Genomic DNA, 21,681 nt, shown 5'->3' with positions numbered 1-21,681 from the left:
AGTGTTTGAGGCCAGGTTGGACAGGGCTTGAGTAGCCTGGTCTAGTGCAAGACATCCTGCCCACGGCAGGAGGGTTGGAACTAGGTGATCTTTAAGGTCCCTTCCAATCCAAACCATTCTGTGATTTTTATGATTTTATGATTCCATGAATATTATCAATGAGATCACTGTATTAAAATACATATACACATACAGTATGTATCATACAGTATATATAATATATAATTTATGCTTGTATATCTTATGGGTTTAGATCAGATAGGAATGTGGGTAACGTGCTGACTTAACCAAGAAGTGGATGAAGATGGACTACAAAAGACTTATTCCAAACAAAGATTAATTCATTCCTGTCTAAAATAAGGCCAGCAGAGCTGATTTGAGAAGGAGCTATGTGTAGCTGTACTGAAAAACAGGCTGAATTACCCAATTAATTTTAAACCAGCCTTCTTAAGTCCTTCTTAAGGACCTTTTCAATCCCCAGGTACTGCATGGGCCAAACGTTTTCCACACTCTTCAACATTTGTATAACTCCTGCTGCACTTGCCGTTCTGTTTGGAATACCAGATTGGATCACATCTTGAGTCTGCATTTAGGCTGGCATCAATGTGGATGGAAACATTTTGCTGTTTCTTCTGTGTTTGTGAGCTATTCACAATATATTTACATCCAACTTCAAATCACTCTGAATAATCCTATAGGACAAGACTCCTTGCTCTTCATCCACCAAATCACACGTGATGGGTGATTAGATCAGCCATTACAGCAGCTACAAGATCTTTCTAAATGAATCATTTCCTTTCTAGGTTTGCTGCATGTAGAAAGTGCAATTTATTCTTATTTTATATCTTGTGTTTAGACAGTATTGCAGAGGGCATGAAATATTGATAGCTAATTCTCTAGTCACTAATTGTCCTCATCTTTTGTGCATTTATTTAACTTGAGTCAGGGTTTCTGAAGACAGTGAGTCTACAGATGTAAGGTGAAATTGTAAATAGGATATTAGAAAAACAAGATTTCCCAATAAATACATTCCCTCATGCAGTCATTTTAAAATGGATGGTTATCTATGACAAGAAGTCTACATAAAGAACAATCTTATAATTTTTTATTAAAAGTGCAGTGTACTAAAAGATAAAGAATATGGTGAGGTGGGGATAGCACAGAAAACTCTGCCCCATATAGCTTTATCTTAGAATATGGCTCTCATTGATGAAATTCTTACACAGCAGTTTTGTAACAGGCACAGAAATCAAAACTGAGATTTTTCTGTTCCCTGTACAGACATTTGCAATAATAAATCATTCTGGTATGTAAAACCTGCATCTTTTCTATCCTTTTAACCAGACTGGGTACTCAGGTCAAGACATCATTTGTGAGTAAGAAGGCTGATGGTGGATTATCTCTTTGCTCTTCCAAATCACTAAACTCCTGCTCATTGCTGGTGTAAATTGGGTTGATGAAGCCACACAAACATATCACACCTTAACTATGGTAACAAAAACACCAAATAATAATTAAGCTAATAAAGTTTAATTAATCACTTGTCTATGGACAGAAGTGCTGACTGATGCAGTAGTGCTGCATTCCCTTGGAAAGAGACTTACAAGCACAGCTCAAGATACTATTCTTCATTCTAAAGCAATCAGTGATATGCAAAATACAAAGAAGTACTAAGAGAACTGCTTGTTTTCGGGTGTCTTTAAGTCCTCCGTAGCTGAAGATGACAACGTTTAATGAGCAACTACAGAGCCCAGTAAGTTGAAGACACTCATTGGAGCTGTGGGTTCTCTCATTTTTGGTTTATTAACTTGCCAAACAAACAGTGATGAGCTCACTAGGATATAGTAATATATACAGTTATTTAAAACCATGAAATTACATAGGAGTAATCCTGTATTTGGGGGTCACAGAAACCCTCCTTTTTTAAAATGGGAAGCTTTAATATATGCTATTTTATGCCAGAAGGCAAATAATTGGACTCCTGCACTGTCTGATTTGGATCAGGCCTCTAAAGGTCTATATAAAGGTCATATTAGGGTACAACTCTAAAGTTTTAGCATAGCAAATAAACTTCTGAATTCCCCCTGTGTAAGGGAAGTCTTGCCTTGCTCTGATCTTTAGAGTTTAAATTAATTTTTCATTCTATTAACATTCAACATAATAGGATGCAATGGTCCCCAAGGCATTCTTCATAATATACTTTGTACAGTGGTTTGCAAATGATCTTATAGTTAATGGAACTATAAAAATTACTTGCACATAAAGGTCAAGAAAAATAAAGATAAGTATATACTTTCTGACACCGTCCTCTTCCATGCTCAGATAAAGGTCCCTGGAGTAAAGAAAACTTGTACTAATACAAGGAATATAATTCCACCCAATATAATCACCCAAGCAGTTCAACCTTTGGAATTCCAGACTTTTTATGCCTATATTTTCCCTTGATCAATTATTGTGAACAACCCAGCACCTCATCGATCAGTTTATTATTAGCATTCTTGGCATGAGTTTAAGTCAGTTTGTAGTTTGATTCAGCCTGGTAATAAAATGACCTACATCAAATCCCTGCCAAAATGCCATCTTCATAGCAATGTGTTTAGCATCAGTTATTTGGCCATATTCAAGGTTACAGAGCAACTGCTCCTTATCATGGAATAAAGTCAACAAAAGAGCTCTGTAACACTTCATCTGATGCTTATCACTTACTTTATAATTACAAACGGTGCTTTTTCCCCCCTAACATATAAGGTCAGTCTTCAGGGAAACACACCTAAAGATTAAACTCTTTTCACACCTGAAATGACTGCATAGATTTCTCTAATACCAGCACTTGTTTTTCAGTTGGTGTCCAGCATCAGCATGCAGATATATTAAATGGGTTGTCTGTGTCTCCTGTCTACAAAGTTATGAAACAATCAGGATATTGTTACTGGGGAGTGGACTAAGTGGAGCAGACTGAAGAGTACTTTCATTGCAGTTACTTCAACTGAGTGGCATCACAGTGAGGCTATCCCAGACAAAAGCAGTCACATTCCAGGGATGGAGAGCTCTTCTGTCCTCCTTGGTGCTGCATTCTTATCTATGGACCCAAACTATGACTTTGCAGGGTTTAACCTGCTGTACCATGCTGTTTATAGGCACTGACATACTCTGCTCATCACTACATTATCAACCCATTGACTTCCTGCACTTCATTAAGCAACATAACCAACACCTCCCAGAGTTATCTTAGCCTCTTTCCTCAAGGTGAAAGTGGATTTAGAGAAGAGTTCCATTCTAGGGGAATAAGCATGGAATAATTTAGCTTGGGAAAGTTTTGCTAACTTGTCTGAAAATATAACTTGTGTATTTATTTCACAAAAACAGAGTCAAAAAAAGATTTCTTGTTCTTGAAGATGGAAGATGACAACATTTGCAGTGGTCCATTGAACCTGGAGAAGTTCCCAACCGCTGACCCAGCAAGTTCCATCTCCCTCCCACTTCAGCTGGTGGGATTTTGTTGTGCCAGACAAGCAAAATATCACCCAAACAAAGAGCAGCATAATTACAAAGTCTAAAGGAACCCAGCATAGAAAACAGAAAACAAGCTTCATGAATTGCACCCAGTCATAGCAGTGCATGCTGCTGAAGAGATGAGCTGGAATGTTTTGTACAAGCTCAAGCTCCCTGGGCTCTGCAGGCTTCCTGCCCAGGGATTGTAGTGGAGCCAGGAGGTGGTGGCAAGCAGAAATAAATGTAGATACATTTTAATAATGGAAAACAACACTAAAGGATGATACAGATTCTAGCATGAATATGAGAGCAGAGGCATAATGAGATTTTCAGACACTCTCCTAGAACTACAGAGTATGAAGCGGTCTAGTGTGACTGCACATGTGGCAAAAGGACATGCAGTGCTCCATGAATGCAAGGTCTTCGAAGAGTTTTACTCTGACCTACCATAGGCAATCTCCACCAGTTTTTCTTCACTATATACAGATCTCGCCGAAACTCCAACCAATTTTGTTTATTTGCTGTGAACCACAGGTAAGATGCATTTTTTCCCTGATGTTGCTGGTATTTTAACTTCAGGCCATCCAACCAGTTTGCCCCATGCTTGATTGTTGTTGGACAAATGGAAAAAGTTGTATTTTCCTTCACTATTTAATGTGTCCCTGAACAATTTGGGAATGTTTAGCACAGTCCCTCATGTCACTTTTAGGGGAAAGAATAATTTCGTCAGGTGAAATGGCAGTTATCTCATGGCCAGTGGTTTCAGATAATGCTGGAGGGTCAAAGAAGACAAAAAAAAAGTGAAAAAGATTCTTGCCCCCAATCCATTAGGAATCTATCCATTCAGGGCCACTCTGGTGTTTCCATCTTAATGTCCTGGCCTAAATCCAGGTTGTGCTGAGTCTAGGATATTAACTTCATTAGATAAGGCTGTAGTCAGCTTTTGGCTGGATTCTCTTAGAGTGTGCTTAGGAAAGGGAGGTTTGAGAGGAGAAGAAAGATGACTACAGCTAATGCATCCAGGTAGGTTTTCCTCATTCTTAGATTATTGCTTATTTGTGGAACGGAAGATTCCCTCTCTAAATCACTGACTTTCCATCAGGAATCATGCTGAATAGATGGTTTCCTGGATAATTGTTGCAATGAGGAGGGATAATAGTTCTTTGCATTGCTTAATGTCTATTTCTGCTGTCATTGCTCAAGATACATTAACTAATTTAGCACCTTGGATCACACTTCAATGCAGGGTTTAGCAGTTTTAATAGATGAAGATATGAAAAGATCTCAAAACCCACTCAGGCTTGGAGGAATTTATTGTTTTAGTGTATGGCAACCCTTACTTTTCATTTCCCTCTTGGCATCCAATGAAATTACTAATAAAAAAATTACAAAAACAAAGTGTGAGCAAAGTAAAAATGAGACTGATACAGATCACAGGACAGTGATGGGTTGCAAGATCAACTCCTTTCCCTGTAGGTACAAGTTCACTGTTTTTTTGGCAGATCCAGAATTAGGGACCATGTATCTATACAAGCAGAACAGAATCAATGGTCTTTCTTGTCGGCTGGGACATGGGGAATCTCTGACCATTGCCTTAGTGAGATATTGATCTGTTGGAGAGAGCAGCTAGGTTGTGCTATCCTCAGTCTTGACACCCTTGCACAGGGAGTGGGCTCTGGCAGCAAGGACTTGTGAATATCTGGAGCAAAAGAATTGAGGAGATGCGTTTTGAGGATTTTGTTTTCTCTTAGGAGTAGAATCTGACCCATGTCAGTACTGTCAGCAAATCCCTATGTGAATCTGCTGGGAGATGAAGATTTGTTAATAAGCATAAAGTCTATGACAGTTTCAGCTCATTTCTATTACCAGATAAATGGCAGTCTGCAGCTCTGAGGAGCAATGGGGTGGTGAACACAGGGCTTTCCTTATTCTGGTCATGGATGAGTGGCCCAGGCAGGTGACATGGGCTAGTTTACTGGTCCTGGACTAATTCCAGCTAGAACTCAGTGTTTCAGACTCTCAAGTTCCTCATAAGGATGCGTTCATAGGTTACTGATTTGAGGAGGATCCAGCACGGATATGAATTCATTACATGTTGCAATCTATCACCTACTGTAGGCCTTCCTCCCAGGGAGTTTTTAGGGAAGTAAACTGCAGAAGGAACGTTGAGGTAGAGAAGAAACTGCCACTTTTTCTGCATGTCCTCAGACAAGCAAGACTGGTGGAGCACATTTTGGAACTGCTGTCTAGTTGGTTCTAAGGACCAGCTGAGCTGGAGCAGCAAATGCCTGAGACGAGAATGGCATCACATCAATGACCATAAAATAGTGCCAGTGGCACTAATAGAGAAGGTTAGAACCCTGCAAAAGGAGAGGTCAATGGGAGTCACACATTTAACAGACTCTTTGTGTCATTTTGATGCCCTCTTGGCTTCATTTGCTCTGGTAGAGAAATGGAATGGGAGACAGTACTTACCATTTAATAATGTCTGAACGAGAGCTGAAAAGCAGCCTCCTTGTAGCAGCAAATGTCAGAGGAGCAGAACTGGGGTCAGCAAGCTGAGCTGCTTTGTATCTTTGGCTGTGTGAATTAACAGAAGAGCTTTGCAGTATTTCAAAGCAGAAAAAGGGAATGGTGGGAAGGCACTGCAGGGCTCTGAGAACTGAAGTGAATCTGTCCCTCAAAGTGGACAGGTTACAAGGGTGGGTAAAAGCAACACCAGCCCATTAGCCTGTAGAGAAACTCACAACCAAGCTCTAGCATGGCAGAAAGGAATGTGTGCAAAGGCACAAGGACTTAAGAACCAGGCAAATTCTGCAATGAAGACAAAGCCTCTGTCTGATGCCTGACTTCAACAGACTCGTGATTCATGTCACATTTAAAGGGAAGACCAAGCCCAGAGATGACAGTCTACACTTGCTCACCCCCAGTGCTCCACAGGGATGGTGGAACACAAGTACCTGAGACTTGCTCTATGGGATGTAGAGAGAACTTCCACCTTCAGGTGAAATTCTGACTAATCAAGGTAAGTCACTTCCAAACCATTTGACATTTCTAAGGCTGCATCTTTCTCACTGCCATCACACAAAGCAGTTTGAGCCCACAGAGAACTCTTTTGAGATCAGCTTAATATTGATAATTGTTAATCAGTTAAGACCTGCAACATATTTTATATATTTTTCTGCCATTGCTTCCACTAGAAATAATCGTTGTGTTCTACCACACTCTGAGAAAAGAGTTATGCTGAGATCAATTCTGCTGATCAATGTTCTAATACAATATTATTCTGTGGGATCATTTCAGCATTTAAGTTTTTCTGGTAAACGATTTCCCATTGCCTCACTGCAGGGTTCAAACCAATCATTATCACTGGTTCAAACTGTTAATGAGGTTAAGAGACATCCTGAATCAGCAAAGTAGAATCTACGACCCAGGAAAGCTTTCCCCCTCCTGTGCCCTCTGTCTACTTTTAGTAAATTGACCAACTCTTTCCAGCAATTTGTAGAAAATACATTTTCACTAGCTAATTTTCTACTGGAACTTGACTCATCCAACCAGCAAACTTAATGACAATTTGTCTGCAAATTGTGCTTTATATTGAACCTTTAGAAAAAGCGTTACTATCTTTTCCTAAGTAATCTAGACATATTAACATCATAATGCATCTCATGCATTGCCTTTCATTCTCTGTGTGTATGATCTAGCACACCCCAAATACTATTTGCGAGCAGGAGGCCTCAGGTATTTTGAGGACTGAAGAAGGGAAGAAGGAAGAAGCAATCTTCCTGTACCAAAACCAGTAGAAGTATTCCCCAGTTTTTCTGTTCTTAATCTTAGGGGAAACATTTTGTTGCCTGATGGTATGAAATTGATGACAAGTTGGGAAAGAGCAGAGAAGCTTGTACTTGAGATCCTTGGTCCTTTCAGCTTCCTGTCAGCATACGGAGAAGCTGCCAAGTGTATCTGAATAGTGTGGCCAGCAGGAGCAGGGACACGATCACACTCCTGAACTCAGCACTGGTGAGGCCACATCTTGAATACTGGGCTCAGTCTTGGACCCCTCAGTACAAGGACATTGAAGTACTGGAGCATGTCCAGAGAAAGGCAACAAAGCTGGTAAAGGGCCTGCAGAACAAATCTTATGAGGAGCAGCTGAGGGATCTGGGCTTGTTTAGTCTGGACAAAAGAAGGCTGAAGGGAGACCTCATTGCACTCTACATGCCCCTGAAAAAAGTTTGGAGTAAGGTGGGGGTTGGTCTCTTTTCCCTAGTATCAGGTGATAGAATGAGAAAGAAGAGGTTTAGGTTGGACATTAGGAAAAAAAAAAAAAAAATCTTTCCTGAAATAGAACAGGCTGCCCAGGGAGGTGGTGGAGTCACTGTCCCTGGAGATGTTCAAGAAACATGTGGACGTGATGCTTAGGTGGACATGGTTTAATGGCTGTGGTGGTCTTAGGTTGACAGTTGGACTTGACAATCTTAGAGGCTTTTTTCCAACTGAAACAATTCTATGATACTATGATGTGTCTACCAGAAGAGCAACCATAACCTGATCTACCAAACTACATGTGATGGCAGGTATGAAACTCCACTCAAAAACTGCTGTTCTGCACTCATAGGCATGGGTATCTTCGTCTACACTCTGGTCTCTCCTAGTAGGTGTGTTGGAATGGAAAGCAAGCTGCAAGTTGTGAAAGACCAAGTCAGCAATTAGCTAAATGTGATTAAGTCAGAAATTAACATTTCCAGCATAAAGGCTGGAGGGACACAGAGTGCCCTACATCTGAGGAATGTGATAACTCAACTACAGCTGGACAGGTAAAGTAGTTGTACCACACATAGCAGGGCTGTAAGAAACTCATCTGTTGCAGGATGGTGTTTCTAGCTGAGTGAGCCTCACTGTAGAAATTTCACCAGTACATTACTACAGCCTTGCTTCATATCACAGCTACCGTTGCTTTCTTACTCTGACTATATCACTTAAATAGACCAAGAATTTATGTGTTCCAGCACTGGCTGAGCAGCTATTTGATTTAAGCAGTGATAAAGGAAGCCTATAGGATAATGTCAAAGAAAATGACCTATTATCAAAAAACACCATTTACAACAAGGGCAAGAATCTCAGAAGTGCTACAGCAGACAGTGAGACATGAGCAGGATTTTGGCTGGAAGAGTCTAGTAAAATAACCAAGCCATCTTGCCTGCTTCTCCGGAAATCATCTCACAATTACAGCACTTGTGCTTTTTGCTATAGGTTACCCACTCGGGGCATCAAGCAGATAATTTTGTCTACAAATTCCATCAGGTCACTATCCCTGTGAAATATCCTCAGTATCAACTGGGGGGCAGGGGGATGAAGGGCTGGAGAGCAGCCCTGTGGCAAAGGACTGTGGGTGCTGGTGGGTGAAAAGCTGGACATGAACTGGCTGTGTCCTAGGCTGATCACCAGCATCATGGGCAGCAGATGGAGGGAGGAGATTATGCCCTTCTGCTCCACTCTGCTGAGTAATAAAGGGGCTAAAAAAGAAAGATGGGGACAGGTTTTTTTAGAAGGGCCTGCGGTGACAGGAAGAGGGATGATGGTTTTAAATTAAAAGAGGGAGATTCAGGCTAGAAAGAAGGAATAAATGTTTTGTGGTGATGATGGTAAGACCCTGTCCCAGGTTGCCCAGAGAGGTGGTAGATGTCCCATCCCTAGAATCATTCCAGGTCAGGTTGTGTGGGGCTCTAAGCAACCTGCTCTAGCTGCAGATGTTGCTGCTGACTGCAGGTGCATTGGATTAGATGACCTTTAAATGTCCCTTGTAACCCAAACCACTCTATGATTCTGTGATATTTATTTTTGGACCTGGTAGCATTCCTAGATGCCCATAGTTCTCTGATTACTGACTTGCCCTGAATTGTGGGTCTCATGCCAAGAAAACTCTATTTTCTGTCAGTAAATTACACAGTTCCACTGCTCATTGATTTCCATAAGCAGAGAGTCTCTGCTGTGTGTAAGACTGAGGATGGTTGCATCAAAGGTGTTGTTCCTAAAAGATCAGCAGTAGATAGATGAAGACATCTGGACTGCATGAGTCTTCTGGCTACCTTTGCTGAGCAATGCAACACCTAATAAAACTAAAATACACTGATTCTCCTAGATAAATTTTAGTCCTGTGGAACACTGAATAAACTATTGATTTTTCAAACAAAATCATTCTTCATTCTTATTCCAAATTTCATCAAGCCGATCTAACAAAAATCCTTTCTTTGTTTCTCCCCAGAATAGGACGAATATGGACAAATTTCTAAAGGCAAACCTGCCAATGAGGCCAGGCTATTAGATGGTAGGGCCCTAGAGGGCCAGCACATTTCAGATTTCATTTATGATCAAGCCACACACTGCAAATGAAGGTCACCCTGATGAAATCAAGGATAGAAGTCTAGTCTGTTTGAGGATCATGTTAATGTATAAGCTACATGAATGTTTCCGTGGATGGAATATTTAAATGCAGACTCTTTTCACTTTTCTCACATTTCAAAAGAAACCATAGCAATGTGTTTCAGAGCAATGTACTGAAAAGAACTGCAAAAAAGACCCCAGGAAACAAACTATTGTATAATTATGGGGCAGTTTCTCTTCTCCAGCCACTAGTTTAAACTTTCTGTAGCCAGCCGTAGATCGTAGAGCTCAGCTGATTTAGGAGCAAATCCAATTTGCAAATCCAACAGGAACTTTCTAACTAGACATGGCAAAATGTACTTTCTGCTTCCTGTGATTCACATTCTTGCCTGAAAACAGGAGATGAGAGTTGGAAATAAAAATGTTCACCTACACTATGGGCAGCTGTTGAAGAGGGTCTAAAGCACAAGTCTTATGAGGAGCAGCTGAAGGAACTAGGATTGTTCAGTCTGGAGAAGAGGAGGTTGAGGGGAGATCTCATTGCTCTCTACAACTCCCTGAAAGGAGGTTGGAGTGAGATGGGGGTTGGTCTCTTCTCCCTAGAGTCCTGTGACAGGACAAGAGGAAATGGCCTGAAATTGTGCAAGGGAGGTTTAGGATGGGTATTAGGAAGATTCTCTTTCCTGCAAGAATGGTCAGGCATTGGAACAGGCTGCCCAGGGAGGTGGTGGAGTCACCATCCCTGGAGTTGTTCAAGAAAAGTGTGGATGTGGCACCTGGAGATATGGTTTAATGGCCATGTTTGTCATAAGCTGACAGTTGGACTTGATGATCCTAGAGGTCTTTTCCAAGTGAAACAAGTCTATGATTCTATTCTTTACTATAAGGAAAACGTTACCTAGTGTTTGCATTAACAAAACTATTACATGTATTTAGTAAAAATAAAGATCTTTTGGGCTGCTTTTAATAATGTTTTTAAAAGAAATTTTACTTAAACTGCAGATTTTCCTCAAACGTAACACCTGTGCATGTGGATGTAGTGAAATCAGATCTTAAGGTTGGTATCAGTGACTTGCTTCAGCAGAGCTCATAGATGCATTTCACTGCTGTAACTAAAGCCTCCTTCTGTTGCTTGCTGTACTGAATAGTGGGTTTAACGTCTTTACAACGGTGCTTATAACATGTTTCATACACAGTTTCTTATTTTTAATCAGAAAAACATCTCTTTCCTTGACTCAATCTACATACTTAAGCTGTAAGATTTTTCAAGTCAGGCTATCTTTCAGTGGTTTTGCACATAGATTTCTGAGCATTAGAGTAATAGAAGTAAATCATAGTATTCAGAACAGAAAAATCTTGATAAAAAGAAGGACAGCTTTGGGATTAAATAGACTGAAATATCTCATGGCTTAATACATTAGAGAAAGCGAAGTATTGCAGTAGTGAAATACCTGTGTCAGAAACACTGATCTTAAAATAAATTATTCAAAAATGTTCTGTGGTTGACACTGCTATGGACTGAAGTTTCATGAAAAATTTCCCTTGGGGAGCCTTAGAAAACCCTCTATTGAGGCAAAAAGCATGTGCAACAACACCAAAACAAGAAGTGGCATGCTATAATCCTGTTACAGAGAGAAAATGAGAATGTCTGTGCAAAAAGTCAAAGAATATCTGGTTCCAGAGGAAGTACCCATGGCTGGGTAGAAAGAGCTCAGTCTCTGATAATCCTTTTTGATATCTGATTAATACTCTTACTCTGTACCAGAGTATGAGAAGTGGTAACAGATGCTTTTCAAGCTATCAGCCAACATCTTTCACTGAGACAAGCAAAGACGATCACTGATTTACCATCTGACTGTATTGCAAACCTAAAATTGCCATCTATGTGTACTTTGGAAACCTTTACTTCACTCCTACTACCCATTTTCCTATATTACACCTATTTCCCCTCCCCCCACCGCCAACCCCCAAAGAATTCTCAGCCAAGTTGATAGAAACTGTAGCACTTAACACCTAAGAAAGCCAGGCTTTTGATGCAAAGGTGTGGTTTCAATAGGAAGAAGTGACTCCTCCAAAGTCCCCCACTGATCTGCACAAAATCAGCTTGTCAATATTTTTACACTTTGGTCTAAATGTAAGTACTTTTTATTCTCACATACCTGATCACTTTCTACAAATTCTGAAGGCTTGTTTCATAACACAACATTAAGCTAAAGAGCAGCTGGCCTATTTTTATAGGCTATCACATTCATCAGAAATGGATCCAGTTGCAAAAGCAACTGGAAATCCATGAAATAATGCATCTTTATCCTACTATGAGATGTGGAATAGATGCCACACAAGGGAAAGCTAATGAGGAACAAAGGGAAGTACAATCTCTTTAAATTCATAACTTACAAAGCCACTCCCAGCTCTTACCCAGCATTTGAGAAACCAGCTCCAAAAAACACAAATAATTTGGTGTGGCACTTCATATGCCAGGCTCATGTGGTACTCCTGGTGTGAATGTCATCACTATTTTCAAGAGACTGCTAAAAGGATGCAATAATTAGAGACACAGATTCCAGAAGTTCACATAAAAGAAATGTACGTTATGCATAGGAAGAAGCAGTATTCTTAAGCCTAACATGCAGCTTTGGGCCAAATCCATCTACCAAGTGCTTCCAGCCAGTCTCAGTCCCAACACAGAGCAGCTGAACTGTAAATAAATGCACCCAGGTAGCCAAATGCCTGCACAGGGTGACGTACTTAAAGGCTGAGAGACCAGAGGGTGGCAGGCACAAGGCTTACCAACCCTCAGCCAGCCCAGACAAATGCCAACACCAGCTTGTCCTTTCCAAGATCCTGAAGTGAGCAAAAAATATTTGAAAAGAGTGGTTTACACCAGCTTTCCAAGTGGTCCCCTGTCACTACTGAAACTAAGAGGTGGAAAGAGCAAGAAAAACTGTAAGGAGATTTCACGAAGATCATATTGATGAGTATGTTTTATTACCTGCAGTACTGGGTGTATAATCTGGCTGGGATGGAGGTAATTTTCAGCATAGCAGCTCAGATAGTGTTGTGCTTTAGATTTGTGACCAAAATACTGCTGATAATGCTAACATTTTAGCTAGTTAGTGCTGAATAGGGTTTGTACAGCATCACGGCTTTTTTTGTTCCTTGGGTGAATAGGTTGGGGTTGGGCAAGAAGTGACATGGCCAGGCAGATGACCCAAAGAGATCCTCCATGGATTATAATGTCATGTCAGAAAAGAGGAAAAAAAAAAAAAAAAAAAAAGAGAGAGAAGAGGGGCTCTCCATGGGAAGCAGTGGAGATTGCTCTTGCATCCCTTGTTTTGTTTCTCTCTTACTGAACTTCTCTTTTGCTTATTAAATGTTTTTGGGTTATTTTTTTTTTAATCAAAATCCACAAGCTTGCTTTCTTTTTTCTTTTCCTTTCCTCTTCCCCTCCCTCCTTTCCAATGGAACAAGAGCAGCTGTGTAGGTCCAACATCCAGGTACTGGGGTTAACCCACCACACTGCACTTCACTATTAACCTATTGATGCACTTAGGACCCCTTTGTAGTGATATTGATTCATTTTTATTTACAGGGCATTACACCTGACATAGGCTGCAGTAGCTCTTTTTCTCAATCAAAAAGGAATCTGCCTTGGAATCTGCCTTAGAACTTCCCCCACATCTGACTGAGGGCTTCCCAGACATCAAGAGTTAATGTGTGACATCCTCTGGAACTGGTCAGGGGAAGGTTACAGCCAGAGGAAACTACAAGAGAAAAGAAGCAGGAAAAGATGCTATCTCAGATTTTGTATGTACATCAGAATCTCTTTTTGAAGGCCATCTACATTTTGGTAACTTCTTTTACTCTCTCTCCCTCTCCCCCTCATTTTCTATTAAGGCTTTAAAATTTCTTCAGAGCACAAGGGAAATAAATCTATTCCTAAAAATAAATCTATTTCTAAATCTAAAGGAGTGGTCAAGAAAACACCTTCCATTTAAAAAATCTGTTTCATTTCACACATCTATCTTCCTTCTGACCCTATTGATTTCAGTAAGTTAACTCAACTCAGCATATATCTGGAATACTAATGAACTTCAAACCCTTTTGGAGGGGAAAAAAGCTTCTGGAGTTCTGTGCCTTTGTAATTGCTAAGTAGGGAATGTCCTGTGTGCATATGTCCTCAAAACCAGTCCGTTCATATACGGGATGGGCAGGATCTTGTTTTTGAATTGGTACAGGTGAGTGGATACCAGCAGCATTGGAACACTGAGCCATCAAGCTGTTGCAGATGAGCACCAGTGTCCTCCACACCATTCTAGATCAGTGCAAACCACCATTAACAACCCTGAAGTGCATTAAAGCAGGGGAATAAGGGAGGGAATTTCAAAAAGAAATAGAGACATTAAAGAAGATGTAGAAGTGAGAATGAAGCACCTGAGGATCAGTCATTGGAATAGGTTGCCCAGGGAAGTGGTGGAGACACCATCCCTGGAAGTGTTCAAAAACCAGGTAGACATGGCACATCAAGATGGTAGTGTTAGGTCTGTGGCTGGACTCAATGATCTTTTCCAACTAAACAACTTCTATGATTCTAAGATGTCCACTGAAACATGGTTGATCTGTGCTGATTTACAGCAGCTGGGGACCAATCTGTCTTTACTAAAAATGGACAAATTAACAGACTAAACTTTTCCTGGCTCTTTCTTTGAATTTAACAATGATCTCACATCTACAATTCTTGTGCCTTTTTTCTGATCCTGCTGAAGCTCTCAGGCACCCAGGCCATTAGCATGAGGAGCTCTAGATCCAGTTTCTTCTTGTGTCTCATCCCCAGTACTCTTTTTATACTGATCCAACTGAGATTGCCTAAAGCAGTCAGAAAAGCTTTTTTACTGCTGAACTAGCAAGACTCTAAATCTTTCTTTAACTATAATGCCTGCATAATTTTTCCTCTGATATTTATAAAGCCCCTTGAGACATCAAACAGCTTCACCATACCCTCCTTTCTGACTTCATGCTATTTTCTTTTCTTTCTATGAACATTTTGTTTCTCTTTCTTCTGCTGCATTTCTTCTGGAAGTCTTTGCCTTATTTCATTACTACTCCCTACCAGCATCTTTGCAAATCCATCAGCATCCAGAGAAGTTGACTGCAAATATAAAATGATGGATGGGAGATGAGAATTGATTTTTTCACCTTCCCATCAAAGGGGTCTCTCCATTATCTTTAGGCTAAATAGTAACTCTGTGTCTTGATCTATGCCACAAAATGAACTGATCTACTTAGAAGACTGGTCTCCCTCTTCATATCCACATACACCTGCCCCCTGAGATGCTCAGAATGAACAAACAAAGCCTTCTCCTGCTTGCAGGACTGAAGCCTGCTTGTCTGAGTTCGTGCAATGGTATGGTAGATGTTGGTATATGGCTCCATGGTTACACACTGCAGTACAGTAGCAGACGTTGAATGCAGATAAGCAGTTCTGTTGCATGCTCCTTCTGTTGCTTTCCTATCAACCCACCTGCTCATTAAGTAGCAAACAGGGATTCCTCTCAGTCACCACACTGGTGAGAATATTGCTGCTGCTATGACTGACGATGACTATTAGAAGCAGAATTACTTAATTCCTGTGCAAGCTCCCTCTCAGACAGGAACACAGGACCTAAATTATTTTCCCCATATTCTTCACTGGAACAAGATGTATGGAGCCATCTCAAATGCATATAAAAGGAGACATTCCAAAGCATCTCTTACTGTCATTTCAACTCTATAATTAATAGCAGTATGTGCAGAATGGCCTTCCACACCATTTTCTGGCGCTCATACAATCCCAAAGCAGAAAGAGAAAGAGAATGTCCCCTGACACAAAGTATCTATGTAATGCTATATCATTTCCCTTAATTTATGTTGCATTATTGATGTACAGAATGCCGTACTTGAATAATGTAACAGCAAGGCTCTTACAGAAAGCACTAGCACCAGCTTTAATGTGTGTCTATAAAGATAACAAAAACATATTCCCTAAGTCCAGCAAATTTCAAACAGTATATCTTCAAGTTACAAGAATGCTCACCATGAGGAATTTAAAATTGAGGTGACAAGGAGGGGGACACAACAATTCTTCTAAAATGTTAATGAGCTACTGCCTTATAAAGTGAAAATAATCAACAAACCTGACACATGAACAAACACTATGAATATTCAGGAAGTTTGAGTCGCTGATTCACCATTTTCAAAGAGCACACAACTTTTGCACTGATTACATAAGCTATTCTTCTTCTTTTCATTATAAGTACACTCCACTGCGGTGTCGGTGTGCTGTTGGACCATATGCACTGAATTGCAAGTCTTGTAATTCATCCAGATGGCAGGAAGCTTTGGAATTGTTCCTCCTATGGTACAGATGTTTAACAATCTAGCCATATGGCTCCAATAAGGCAGCCTTTGCAAAGACTACGAAAACTATCCTAGACATGCAGCCTTGTAAATCTGAGTGCAACGCTGAGGTATGAATGCTCATATTGCTCCAGTATAAAAGCACAGATCGCACTATGGAGTTGGCGTGTCTGTTGGAATGACTGAATTTATGAAACATTATTTAAAACCCGGAAAAGAATCAGGTCCCAAATTGGCATCATTTCAGCAAATCAGCTATTAAAAGAACATTCCTCATTTGTTTTTGAAATGTATTAAAGGTGGCAGACATAGGCTGGCTGAAAAGATGGGTAAATAACTACATGCAACTATAACAATCCTCCCAACCCCTGGCCCAAGCAAACTACCACTCTAGGTGACAAATTGAGACTCAACCAGTGAGACCAAGAATTTCTCTTTAAAAAGATTTGTCAAAGTCAAAGAGCCCTGATGATGGTTGTGGCAACTGTAATGTGGAAAGCTGAATGTTGAGAAACAATATGAGATCGATAATTTCTTGGCCAAGAAAGGAAAGAACCATGAAATGGTCAATCTATAACTCTACTGAATTTTGGCAGGTTTGAATGGCAGATAAATGGCAGCAAATAAGACTGTTAAATCACTAATCCTGTCGGTATTACATCCTGTCACATTGCATAGATTTATACATTAGAAAAAGGAGGTAAGGGACAAGAGTGAAAAATAAAACTGTTAAAGGCTGAAATTTCTCAATCTATGGAAAAAGAAAAAAAAAAAAGAAAGGTGAATTCCCAACTTTGTGCCTCATAGTTGTTTTTTTTTCCTGCCATAAGCAGATGCTGTTTGTAGTCCCATCTTCCTGCTCCCTGCTACATGGGTCTCTGACCCTTTGTTACCTAGCTGAAAAGTCTCTTTTATATAAATCTGTTGTGCAAGAATAAGATTAAAACAGACAGACAGAACAAAGCATTGGTATCCCAGACAAAAATGTATCCACTTAGTATAGATGGGAATCTTTCCACCTGACATATTCTTAAAGGGAATTATTCAATTACCATCTACTTAAAGGGCAACAATCATGAAAGAGCAGTTTAATATTCCTTTTCTGCCTTTTTTTTTTTTTTTTTTTTTTTTTTTTTTTTGAGCAGGAAAGTATTCAGAGCAGCTTTATCCACCACAAATACTAATCTAGGCAATATAATTTTAGAACATCCTTACGAAATCCTTGAAGGACAGCTGAACCCTGTGGTTGTTTAAGAACAGACTTTTCTGCAGTTCATGCATCTGCTCTGCCAGAAGCTTACCTTAGCATACAAAGTATAGTAAATCATAGCTGCTGTGATTTACTACCCAGACTACGCTGTTTCTTTGTAGAGATAGCTCAGTGAAAAGGTATGTCAAGTATGAGAACCTTCAGAGAAGGGGAATCATTTTGCAAAGCTATCAGAATGGCAGCAACCTTTTCTAAGACATCAACAGGGGAAGAAAATGCAGATGTGCATTTGCAGCATTTTTCAGGTGGTACTTTTTGAACGCCATTGTAATCCAAAAATATTCCAAGCCCTTTGTAGGCACGAAGACCATTTCATACCCCAAACCTGTTCAGCCTAAGTACTGATGGGCTGTCCAGATGTGTAGCTTACCAGTCAACATTTTAAATTATTTGACCTTGTGCCTGAATATCACATTTTATGGGGCAGCAGCATATAGAGATTTCAAGAAGGCAGAGATGACACCAGACAAGGAGTGACAGAGCGAGAAGCTCTGGGTCAACTTTATTTAGAACTGAGGGTAGATTTTATTAGACTTAATCCTTTTAGTAAGTCCCAACAGGAGGACAAAGATGAAAATATATATCTGACATTCCTTTAAAAAATAGTAAATGAGAAGGGGAAAGATCAAAACAGTAGCTGAAGGCCCTCACCCCTGCTTTAAACACCAAGAAAGCGTCATTAACAGAGATTTAAACTCAGCCTTCTCTAGTCTAAACTTGTCACTGTTAATTACAAAGCTATTTAACTTTTGCAAGAAATAAAGACTGCTATTAATGAAAGAAGAACCAATTAGCCTTTAATCTACACACTGTTTTTTAATCAAACTTTCTTTTGATCATCAGACTCACTGCGGGATGCATTCTCTCCTCCCCATGTTGTAGTGGCTTCCATGGTTCCTAATGGAATAGATTTTAAAGGACTGGCAGAGTGGGGAGAACCTTCTCTGCAGGGCTGGAGCTTCCTTCCCTTCATGTCAGTGGGGATCAGTGGAAGCATGCTCAGATCTCTGAGACATGTCCCCCTGTGACAGCATGGGCAAGTGGAATGATTCTGATGGTGTTTCCTGACCTCTTGCAGCAGTAGCCATTAAAGGAGCAGGCACTGAAGATGTCTATAGGAATGTGAGACAGGAGTACTAAACTACCTAGGTAGGAAACAACAGAAAATAGCTGTTTAAAGAAAAGAAAGAAATGGGAAAAGGAAGGTAAGGAAAGAGGCAAAAGCAGGGATGAAAACGGAATTAACTGCTAACTGCAAAGAATGATAGATGGGAGAATTTGCTTCTTGGCACAGGAACTTATTGTGGAAAACCAAAACAAAACAAATGGGACCAGGGCTTGATGTGTTAGAAACAAAAGGGATGACATGAAAAGGATCACATTAGCTAAATATTGTTGTGCCTTCAAACTGTTGGCTGCAGAGTCAGAGAGGTTTGATGAAGGTTTTAATTTCTTTTTTTTTGGCTATGTGGCTACTTGTGGTGTCAAAATAAGACCAAGGAATAATGATGGAGTACTTCTTCTTTTACATCACTTCTCCCTCAGCTGCACTTACTGATCAGATCTCCCGGCAAGGAGGACAGAGAGAAGATGTCCATAAGGCATCATGCACTTTGCATTTAGGACCACGCAGGTAATGAAATACAAGAATTTGACTCTTGGATGTGTAAACAACAGAGAGGACACAAATATTATCTGTGCTGTGTGAAACACAAAACTCCTGCTCTGACCAGAAACCTTCTGTCTGTCTTGTATTAGCAGAACTTTTCTGTATACTGTGTGCTGCTCTTTTTCCACAAAATAAAGACAAAATTTGCCTGGCAGCAGCAGAACTCTGGAGAATTAATACTAACAACATCAAAAAAGCACTTTAAAATAAATGCTAATATCTTCACACAATCATGAAGTCCACAGAGATTTCCTGTCATTGCAACCAGGATGGCAATTAAAAAAACTAAAAAAATAACAACAAAAGAAATCAATAGATTGCAGAGAAAAGAGTGAAAATAAACATGTTCTGTGCCAGACAGGATATTCAGTCACAAAATTCAAGTTGGTAATAAAAGTCCATGGAGCAGCTGCTGAGATGATATTGATGCTGCAGAAATGTAAAAGGTAAGGATTTTAGCAAAGACAATAGGTTACACGAAATGTTTGTCAGGACTTGAGTAATAGCCCTTCACACTTCCAAAGACCAAATTATCACTCTCTCTCTCTCTGCAAAATAAGGCTAATTCTAATGTCTTATCTCAAAAGCCTGGCAATTTTTCACACTCCAAAGGTCCTTTATAGTAACTGTTTGACATAAAGGGTCATTTAAAATGAGATGAGAGTCCGTTCATGTTTTTGAGGTGCACGTGTGTTACCATGCAAGTACTCAGATAAAAACACCAAGAGACAGAAAGAGCTTTACAGCACTGTGTCAAGATGTTTGAAGTTAGCTGGATGACTGTCCCATTTTTACATTTTAATTATTTTATGGCAAACTAAACCTATGAATAAAATTTGGATTCTGATGCTGATCAAAACCTCCCTGTGTTTTTCTTGTGTCATAATCCCACTCTAGCAAGACGTAGACAAGAGATCCACAGCTCCATTCTCTTATTGAGCAAAGTGTAGCAAAAGTGTTCTGTCTCAGAATGCCTAGAAAGATGCAATACTGAGAACACAGAACATTTTTAATTACCAAATCTCTTAGGCATTGCAGCAAGATCCCATTTTGCTTCTTGTCCCCCTCAGACTGACCTAACACACTCCAGAGCTTTTTATTTTCTTTTCTTTATTTTCTTTATTTTCTTTACTTTCACAATGATGTGAAAGTTCTTTTGACATTTGTGAGGCTTTAAAAAGAGAGTAAAGATATTGACAGGAACCATGTGATACACAATGAGATTTGAAGTGTTCTTACCTGAAAGTTAGAACTTCCAAGAAGCATAAACTTTATGCTTTACCTTCCAAAGGGTGTTCTCAGTTTCCCCAGTTCCTTAATATTAGTGTATACTTGCTTAAATTACTGTCTAAAGTAAGGTCTGGCTGAAAAAAACTCAGAAACTTGTTTCACTCCCTCTTCAATGATGTCAGCAAAGTTTTACTTAGGTGCCTGAAATGCAGATACGTGAAATGACCTGAAATATTCTGTAGCTGCAGTTCTGACTGAATCAGAAGGACCTGATGGTTCTGAGCAGCTCTGAAAACAAGCCCTTAATATTATCACTGCAATACACCTTTAATTTGTCTACAGCTCCTCCAAAAATTACTTTTAATTATCATTTCTGTACATACGTATGCAGTAGTCTCCACTTTCGTAGTATCCTGGGCAGCACTGGGACCTCCGCCGATACATTGTCCTCAGTCCTCTTCGATATGCTGTTTTATAACTTATTCTACAGGGCAAGACAGAAAAGCATTTGACAATATTGAAAATCAATGCCCACTGTGAGAATTATACTCGTGTTAAATTATGGTAAAGATAGCATTCAATAATTATTTTTTAATGCATGAAAGCTTTTGATATTAAAAGCCACAATAATAAAAAAGAAAATCAATTCTTGTTTGGAAACTTGAAATATAACTTGTATTATAAACACAGAACTCATGACAGTCAATCATTGTAGTCCTTCCTAGAACCACTATCTTAAAACATTTCCCCAGTCCTAAAGCAAGAATAAGGTGTTTCTTCAAGAAGAAATGATCTATTTCTGCATATCAGCAAGGTCAGCTATCATCAGTGGAACAAGAGGATCTCCTACAGAGAGGAGTGTGCCAGCACATTACCCAAGAAATTAGAACAGAAACTGCTCTCCATTCACAAAAGGTAAAGTCAACCCCAAGTGAGTTCTTCCTCCTTGCTAGCCCTTTGAAGCCACTAATGCTCTACAAAATGCCATTACAGCCCCAGTTAGTGTTTAAAGCAAGTTTTTCTCTCCACAAAATGTAGTCCACAGAAGTCAAAAGGTGTTAAGCATTCTGTAGCTTTTCTAGACTTATTCATAGAGAAAAGTGATGATGAGGTTAATCTAAAAGAGAGAGATTCAGACTAGAGAGAGGAAGTTTTTCACTCCAAGGCTGGTAAAACCCTAGCCCAGATTGTCCAGAGAGGTGGTAGAGGCTTCAGCCCTGGAACCATTCCAGGTCAGGTT

The 21,681-nt window shown here is 39.9% G+C and overlaps 1 protein-coding gene across 1 annotated transcript in view; it reads right to left on the bottom strand.

Moving 5' to 3' along the window:
* MEGF11 (multiple EGF like domains 11) overlaps nt 1-21,681 on the bottom strand; it is a 224,741-nt gene that overhangs the window by 199,296 nt on the left and 3,764 nt on the right. Inside the window, exon 3 of the mRNA XM_054387816.1 lies at nt 20,825-20,925. Coding sequence (XP_054243791.1) covers nt 20,825-20,925 — 101 coding nt within the window. The remainder of the gene's footprint in view (nt 1-20,824; nt 20,926-21,681) is intronic.

The sequence above is a fragment of the Indicator indicator genome, chromosome 16 (assembly GCF_027791375.1).
Source record: "Indicator indicator isolate 239-I01 chromosome 16, UM_Iind_1.1, whole genome shotgun sequence".
Lineage (NCBI taxonomy): Eukaryota > Metazoa > Chordata > Aves > Piciformes > Indicatoridae > Indicator > Indicator indicator.
Note: the sequence above shows the minus strand (reverse complement) of the source record. Positions and strands in the feature narration are given on the sequence as shown.